General features: G+C 32.8%; 1 protein-coding gene across 1 annotated transcript; it reads right to left on the bottom strand.

Moving 5' to 3' along the window:
- Positions 6799-7912, bottom strand: LOC104701524 (heat stress transcription factor A-9-like). The gene is made up of 2 exons (XM_010417219.2): positions 7777-7912; positions 6799-7676 (listed from the first exon to the last, which is right to left on the bottom strand). Exon 2 carries the CDS (start codon positions 7655-7657, stop codon positions 6962-6964), a length of 696 nt encoding a protein of 231 aa, XP_010415521.1. The 5' UTR covers positions 7658-7676; positions 7777-7912; the 3' UTR covers positions 6799-6961.

The raw sequence follows: 9070 nt of genomic DNA on the forward strand, positions 1-9070 counted from the left end.
TGTGCACCGCTGATACAAAAGGTAAAAGGTTGTTTCAATACCTGGTCAACGAAGTCACTCTCTTTTGCTGGTAGATTACAAATGTTGAACTCGGTGATCGCGGGCATATGCAATTTCTGGTGCTCAAGTTTAGTCCTGCCGAAGTAGTGTATTAGAATACTGAACTCTCTCTCCAGTGCGTTTCTCTGGAAAGGAACAACTGAAGGTCATCATTCGGCTAGAGTGGCATGGGAAACGGTTATACAAGACAAGAAAGAGGGCGAATTGGGAATTAGGGATCTGTCTATCTGGAATAAGGCATGTATGATAAAACTTATCTGGTTACTCTTCTTTCGCTCTGGATCGGTCTGGGTAGCTTGGTTCAGGAGAGAAATTTTGGTTGGAAATTTAAGCTCCTTCTGGACTCGTAAGCCTAGCAACAGGAACTCTTGGTTAGCTAATAAGTTGCTGAAGATAAGAGAAGATGCATATCCGTGGATCAAGGTAAAACTAGGAGATGGAAAATCATGTCAATTCTGGACTGATCACTGAAGTAACCTAGGTAAGATGACGACTTACCTCCAGGAGGATGGACTTTATCAAGTTGGTATTCGCAGAGGAGCTCGTCTCTCAGATTTATGGTGACAAGGGACATGGCATTTACCTCCTGCAAGATCAGAAGCGTAAGTGAATCTGCACATTGACCTATCTACTCTTACCTTAACTGATGAGCCTGATACTTACCTTTGGTGGATCGATGACCGAAGTAGAGATCGTCATAACACGGGCACCATTTGCTCTACTTTAAGGGAGAGGCACCCTGTAGTCCCTTGGCACGGTGTGGTTTGGTTCTCAGGACGAATCCCGAAGCATTCCTTTCTTACATGGCTTTTTGTGTTGAATCGTTGCCCGACAAGAGACCGACTTCTTCATTGGGGATTGCAGGTGGATCCCCTTTGTCTTCTTTTTGCAACCATGCCTGAATCGCGGGATCACCTCTTCTACGAATGTCCTTATAGCTGGTCGATATGGTCAGAAATAGCGAGGCGATGTGCTTTCTCTCCTTCGAACAATTGGTCTACGACTCTAAACAACCTCACTCATTGTAGAATTGATAAGGTGGCCCGGAAACTTCTCCTGATAGCTTAGCAAGTGGTCATCTACACGATCTGGACTGAGAGGAATCATCGCCTTCATCGAAACGTTTTTAAATCCTCTGATCTTCTTCTCCGACAAATCGACTTGACGGTCCGGAACAGAGCTTCGAGTTTCCGTGATACAAATCCTCAACTATCCTTAACACTTCTCCATTTTTGGTTCTCTAGAGCACCATAGAAGGCGGCAAGCAAAAGACTCACCTCTAGATGCGATCTGTAACCCTATCTCTTCGCTTTCCTTTGTTGGCTGTATTCGAGCAATTATTGAAGGTGGTTCGGGGGTTAGGCGGTTAAATTCTCAACCGAATTTCTAGTTCGATTATAACATCTGGTTCAATTCTAACTATGGTTCAAGTTCTATTTCCCTAACTATGGTTTCCCTAAAGTAATGAATTTATATTGGTAATGTAATGGGCTTGGGCTCTGTAAACTTTTTCTGTTTTCTTAAGTTTATTAATTGAAAGCCTTTTAACAAAAAAAAAATATTAGTCGACGTGGTTGAATGTATAATGATTTTTCTTATATTTTTATAAAATTACAAAATAAACAAGTGTTCCTCTTTCTATTAACACTAGTTTTTAATCTCCATTACATCGTGGAATAATTATTTTAATTATTAAGGAAATATATGTTATAGTTGTTTTTATATTTAGAAGATGGATGATTTGACAAAATTTCGTGACTTGTTCAGTAAAGTCAATACTAGTATACTACCTTGGAAACGAGGGCTTTTGCAGAGGGAGTTGTGCATGATGAAGAAGCAGAACAGGACTAAGCTAGTAGGCGTTAACTTGCAGAATATGGAGATTGACTGTTTTGGTGTTTACAGAGGGAGGTAAGTATGAATTGATAGAGGAAGAGTAATCAGTAGTTATGCTTCTTTTCTTTGGTTTATTTTTTGTGGTACACAATGATATTAGTTGTTGAGTGTAGTACAGCTTATGGAATCTATTAATTGTGTGTTATGTTGCCGCCTTATCTACGGTTGTGTTATCATTTGAGTTATGGAGTCTACATCTCTCCCACATTATCCATTTGCTCAGATTTCATTTGGTTTATCCTTGTGTACTATAGAGATGATATTTCGCTATGTTATGAAGGGATAGAGGATAAGTATGAAGAGATAGAGGGGAGTAATCAGTAGTTATGCTTCTTTTCCTTGGTTTGTCTGTTACTAAAGTAACAAATCACCAATGACAACAACAGACAACAAGGTTGATCCAATGCTTAAAGATTGCGTATATATAAATGTCAATGCTATAAGCTCTAAGGTGGTGTCACATATATAAGAAGCTATGTTTTTTTTGAATTAACATATAATGTTCACATTTCTAAATAACATCATCAAACACGGGTATGTTGGAACTTTACTTTATTTTGACACTAGGTAATGATTGCATGCATAATGATTTTTCTTATATTTTTATAAAATTACAAAATAAATAAGTATTCATTTTTCTATTAACACTAGTTTTTAACCCGCATTACATGGCGGATAATTTGTTAATAATTATTACAAAAAATATATGTTATATTTTTATATTTGTTTTAATATTTAGATTTTATAATTTTAGATAGATTGTATTTTTTTGTGTGTTGGTACCAGTTCAGATTAGTGTAAAATAGACCAATTCGTAAAAAAAACTATATAGTATCATCATATTTACGTACATTCTTACCCGTTTCATAACATGATCCTTAAGAATTTGAAAATTTTTAGTGAACTAAAAGAATCTAAAATAATTAAGTCATATATACTAATTTATTTTATAATTATTAAAGGTATGTTTTTGATACTAACTTTAGAGTATGATTATATTAAAGATGATACCTTCAAGTGTTGAGATTTTTCCAAATGGCAAATGTTTATTTATGTAAATCTTACAAATAAAAAAGTTATTTTGCCAAATGTACTTCCAAATTAATAATAGGAAGATAATCAAAGAAAATATTTTTTTTGTTATTTTCTAAAAAAAAAATCTCAAGATTTCTTGTTGCAATAACGTAGAGGTTAAAGCTACATTTTTATCAACCTTATTTAGTATAATTATTTATTATACAAAATTAAAATATACTAGGTTTTAACCCGCGATACACCGCGGGAATATATTTTTGTAATTAAAAATTAAAAATAAAATTATGTTTTATTTTTTGGTAGTATTTCTTATGTCATATAACAGTTATACATTATTAATTATTTTTGGATGAAAATGTAGTTTTTTCTACTTTGGAAATATACATTGGATTTTGGTTGAAATGTTTAACATTTATAAATTAAGTTTTACTATTTTAGGTTTGCAAATAAATTTATTAGAGTCAAGAAAACATTATAATATGTACTTCAAACTAAGTATTTGGATGAAAGTATTTATTTATACTTCCTATTTAAACATTTCATTTATTTTTGGGTCATTTTTAAAAGTATGTTTATAGTTAGGTAATGTAAATGGACCATAATCTTAATATATATTAACTTTCAAAAAGAATCTAATATCAATATTCTAGGATCAAACCAATCCAAGTGAGTTAATGAAATTTTAAATTTATATTAATGTCAATAACATTGTATATTAACATTTCTTTTTATTTTTAAGCTTTCAAATATTATATGGTATAATTAAACAGTTTGACTAAGAATTGAATTAAAAATATACAAATTTGTAAATTTGAATGCTTGTAAATTTTGTTTCACACTCACTTATATATTTACAAATATTTATATAAAACTTTTATGCAAATAATTATATTACATTAGAAATAAAATTTATATAAAATTTGTCCTGCAGTATATCCATGTAGGATAATGATTAAGATTGAGAATTATAATTGTTAAAAAAAATAAAATCGAAACCCAATTGAAATCAACGTTACTTAGGATTAAGAATTATAATCCTTAGCAAAAAAAAATTAATAATTAGTATGATTATTACAAAAAAAAAGAAGAATTAAATCGAATATAATCAATGAGAATGATAAAAAGAAACATAAGCATAATAAAAAAAACCTAAAAAAACTAATGCTTCTCTATTTTTGTATTCATTATCTTGTTTACATATAGTAAACATATATTTTATACAAACTAGACAATTTTTTAAAAAAAAATCAAAACTGAGAGAAAGAAAATGTTTTAATGATAAAAAAAAATGTGAACTCTCTATTGCTATGATAATAACAATAGTTGTTCCATTTACAGGTTATTTATAGAGGTAGTCATGGTTAGGAGAATAAATCTTGGTGAGCAAGTTAGAAATCTTGAAAATCTTGATTAGATATTTAATGTTTAATTTAGTTTCCATTTAGTTTTGTGTGTTTTAATACTATATTTATTGTTATTGATAGCATTAAAAGCTCAAATTTGTTACTTAGGTATTGTTTCATATTTTAATGGATTGTTGATTTACTTTTTGATTCAATGATCCGAAGATTTGTTCCATTTAGGATTTATAAGTAGAATGAATAATTGTTACCATTGTTTTAAGGAAGTTTAGGATTTTGGTTCTTAATATGGTTCTTAATATGATAATTTCGGTTTTTAAAAAATGATTAAAGGAAAACATAATATTGGCCGTTTCGAAATTAACCCTAAGATTCTCAATTTCTCATGTTTAGAGAGACCCGGAGACCTCTCTGACTGCTATGGAACGGATTCGTCTTCTTCTTCAACATCTGGTAACTGAGACCAAAGATTGGCTCTCTTTCCTACATTTTCCCAGAAACAAGAACCCAGCACCATTCCAAGCTGAAGGGGAACTTCAATTGGATGCATTGATTTCACATGTGCATGAGTTAATCAACACCATGAGTGCTGATATTGATGTGTTGAGGGTAAATCTCAGTCAAATGTGTAATGAAGGTTATGAGTTGACTATGCGTACCCTGGTTTCTAATTATGTTTCTCGGGTGATAGGCATGCTTGGTGTGTTGGTGTCTGATGAGATTAAGGTGCAAAAGGTAGAAGACCTTGGGTTTCTGATCTGGAAAACTAGGAGCTCAACTCTAGAGAGCCTAATGACTGGACTTTTGTATAGTTTCGGCAGACATGACAACCCTCAGCCTCTGGGTTCGCATGCTAAATTGGGGCGCATACAACTATGCCTTCAGCACGTGCTCTGCATCTCAAGGGACTTCATCTTCACTCATCATCTCGTGCCCATCCCCAAACCACAGCCAGCCTCATTTCCAATAGCTCAACTCTGTGGATCGTGGCTCAGTATTGTCTTTGGTAATTCAGCAAGTTTCCAATGCGGTGCATCTCATGGATTTGATTGATGATTGTTTGGTTCTGATTGGTGAATATGATCTTGATAAGTTGAAGATGGATGATTTGGCAAAATTTCATGACTTGGTCAGCAGAGTCAATACTCTCTTGGAAAAGAGGGCTTTGGCAGAGGGAGCTGTGCATGAAGAAGAAGCATAACAGGACTAAGCTAGTAGGCGTTTGCAGAGGATTTTACACAAGGAGGTAAGTATGAAGAGATAGAGGAAGAAGAGTAATAATGACATTAGTTGTTGATTGTAGTACAGCTTATGGAATCTATTGTTTGTTATGTTGCCTTATCTACGGTTGTGTTATCATTTGAGTTATGGAGTCTATAGAGATGATATTTAGGTATGATATCTTGCTGGTACAAGATAGCCAAGTATAAAGGGATAGAGGGGAGTAATCATGCTTCTTTTCTTTGGTTTTTCTGTTATTAAAGAACATATATAGTAACAAATCACCAATGACAACAAGATTGGATCAACCTTGAAGATTGTTATTATGAGCTCAAGTAAGAGAGCCTATAAATGTCAATCCTATAAGCTCTAAGGTGGTGTCACATATATTAGAAGCTATGTTATAAACGTGGCTTATATAGGAGAGAGCAAAAGAGATACAATGTGGTGAGAGAAGGGTGAGAAAACAGGTGGAAGCGTAAGCTTTGGGGTGGGTTCCTTTGAGAGTGGCTTAAGTGAGTATTTTTTTTAGAGTGAATCACTTATCTCTTTAATCACCATCTTCTTCATAATAGAGTTGTGGATCGAAAGATCCTAACACGGTGAACCGGGTCAAAAATTGTTTGTGTGCTATCTCCTCTTCTTTCTTCTTCGTTCTGTTATTTCCTCTTCTCCTTCTCTATATTTGGCATTGCTATGTTTCTGTGAATTGGCGTTGATGACAAAGAGGTTAGAAGCTTGAGGCTTGGAAAGGTTAGAAAAACCTTAACAGATACCATTCCCGATGTCAACAACGAACATCACAATAACAACAAATCTGTGTCAACTACACCCTCAAGTCTGTTGGTTCATGAGACTCACAATCTTAGTCGAATCTTCTTATCAAAAAAGTTGCTGTATGCAATTGTCAAACTTTGTTGCAGTAAAATAAATTTTTGTGGAAAAAGCAAAATCTCAATCCGCACTCGTGTTTTGATTAAGCGGTCTCGATTATCTCAAGAGTGGGACAACAGTGGCAACATAACCAAAATCAATGCTACATAATGATCTATATATTTCAATACAAAACCATCAAGGGAAAGAACCACATCATCTTACAAACCATAAGTTAAAAAAACAAAATAGACTAAACACAAAGTTTCAATCGAACAAGAAGTTAAAACAGATTAAGAGAAAGAAAAAAAAAAAGAAAAACAGAGCACACAAGAGTTTGGTGATNCACACAAGAGACAAGAGATTGGTGATGATGCCACAAAGAAGAAAATAAGCAACTCTAACGAACCAAGAGAGAGAGAGAGAGAGAGAGAGAGAGATTATTCATTATTACAAGGTTGGTGTTCCAGATACTTGTTCTGGAAAGCAAAGTTCGTCTCCATGATTCTGGCAGTTTATGGGGTAATCATAATCCCCCCAGGAGTGCATGGAGGTGTGGGCAAATCAGGCTCGCCAGGTTCGCCTCTGACAAGATAATCGCCAGCAAACTCCCATTGGTGAGATGATTCTTCAACTTTCCTATAGCCCATGACATAGAGCCAGCGGGCAAAGGATGTCATCTCGTATCGCAAGAAGAACACATGTTGCGGAAGAACATCTCTCAGGAACTCAGTTTCTTTCCAAATGATGAAACTCTTGCCGCTCTCACTCCACGAGACAATTGAATCAGTTGAAGGATCATCGACCATATCATACATTTTTCTTTTGAAAAGAGAAGGCCGTCGTTGCTTTCTTCCAGTTCCACTGCGTTTCTTAATCTCAATCTTTCTGAGATATCCAGGCGTTAAAACAGGGCCACCACAAATATCAGAAGGCGGTGTAAGCCCAGGCTGACCTCTCACGAAATAATCGCATGCATATTCCCATTTCTGATCAGACTCTTCAACTTTCCTGAAGCCCACGTGTTCAAGGATCTCTTTCATAAAACCAGCTTTGAGGAACCCTGAGTCATCCCAAACGACGAAACTCTTGCCGCTCTCGCTCCACGAAACTATTGAATCAGTTGAAGGATCATCCACCATCTCATACAATTGAGATCTGAAAAAAGATCCCAGAGTCATGGGATCTCCATTACTGTCGCCACCATCCATCTCGAATTAATTAATTCCCCTAGATTGTGATGTGATCACAACACACAAATCGCGTATAAGCAACAAACACAAACATACAAACAATCACAGCGAATCATATAAAATCGAGAGATCCTTACCTCTCTTGATTTGATCTTCGCTTGTGTGCCTCTGAAACCAAACCCTATGCTCGAAAGTCGAAACAAATCTGACAAGGACTATTAGGTTCTGTTTTTATGGGTTTTATAGCAAAAACAAAGGACACGAACGGCCCTTATCCGGCTCAACTCTATGCGTATAAGCTACCATTTTTTACATATAATTTATTTCCTTATGCAATATAAGATTTGTTCATAGTAAATAAATTAAGAAACTACTTACTAATATTCAATTTTACATAAATATATAGTAATCTAATATAGTCACCCATTTATAATTATTGAATTTTAAAGTTTTAAATACTTATTTTAGGGTAACTACTATTTAGACATACAAATATAAATTGAAATTTCTTTGCTTCTTTTTTGTTTTTTTGAAAATGAGTTTTTTAATTTTTTTTCTTAAACAACAAATGTAATCTATGAAATAGTTATTTTCTTTAAATATATATTAATTTTATTTATGATTATAAAATATATTAGTTACATAAGATCTTTTTAAAGATATCTCTTGCATATCTTGTGTTTTAGAGAGTATTTACAAATAAGTTAATTTTAGATATATTTTATATATCCATTAAAATAAATTTGAATTTATTTTTTATTAATTTCACATATCTTATATATTAATTAATTTTATATTATAAAGGCTATAATGAATACCTTTATTATTTTAAAATACCTTTCAAAGTAATTTAATTTTTATTTTAAATTGTAATTAGTTAATTGTTTCCAAATTAAACTGGATTTATTTATTTGTTCCTAAAACTGCGAGGAAAAATATGCACAAATATTAATTGTAATTTCCTTTTCTTGTTTTTAAAGTTGTTTCCTAAAATATTTATAAAGAATCAGAAATCTGGATTTGATTTATTATGTATTTAAACGTTTTTTTATTATTTTTAATGTATATGTTTAAGCAAGATCATCTCATAAGATTGTTTTAGATTTGCAATTAACGAAATTTTCGCAATCAAACAATTTTGTAAGATTTGGAAATCAAAATTTATGGCTTAAATTACAACCATTTGAAAAATTAGTAGCCAAAATTGAATTTCGTTTTGATAATCAACGGTAAATATTTGGAGAGATATTCGGGTCAACTAATTAGGTATGAAATGATCTCTGCATATCCGAGTTAATTTGAAAGGTTAGAGAATTATATTTCAATGATATACTAATGTATGAATAATTACTGAATACTAAATTTTTTTATTTAATATCAAAACAAAATCATGGTCCAAAATACTCCTGCTATAATAGTATAAATTATATT

Source organism: Camelina sativa, chromosome 7 (assembly GCF_000633955.1).
Source record: "Camelina sativa cultivar DH55 chromosome 7, Cs, whole genome shotgun sequence".
In the NCBI taxonomy this organism is placed as follows: domain Eukaryota; kingdom Viridiplantae; phylum Streptophyta; class Magnoliopsida; order Brassicales; family Brassicaceae; genus Camelina; species Camelina sativa.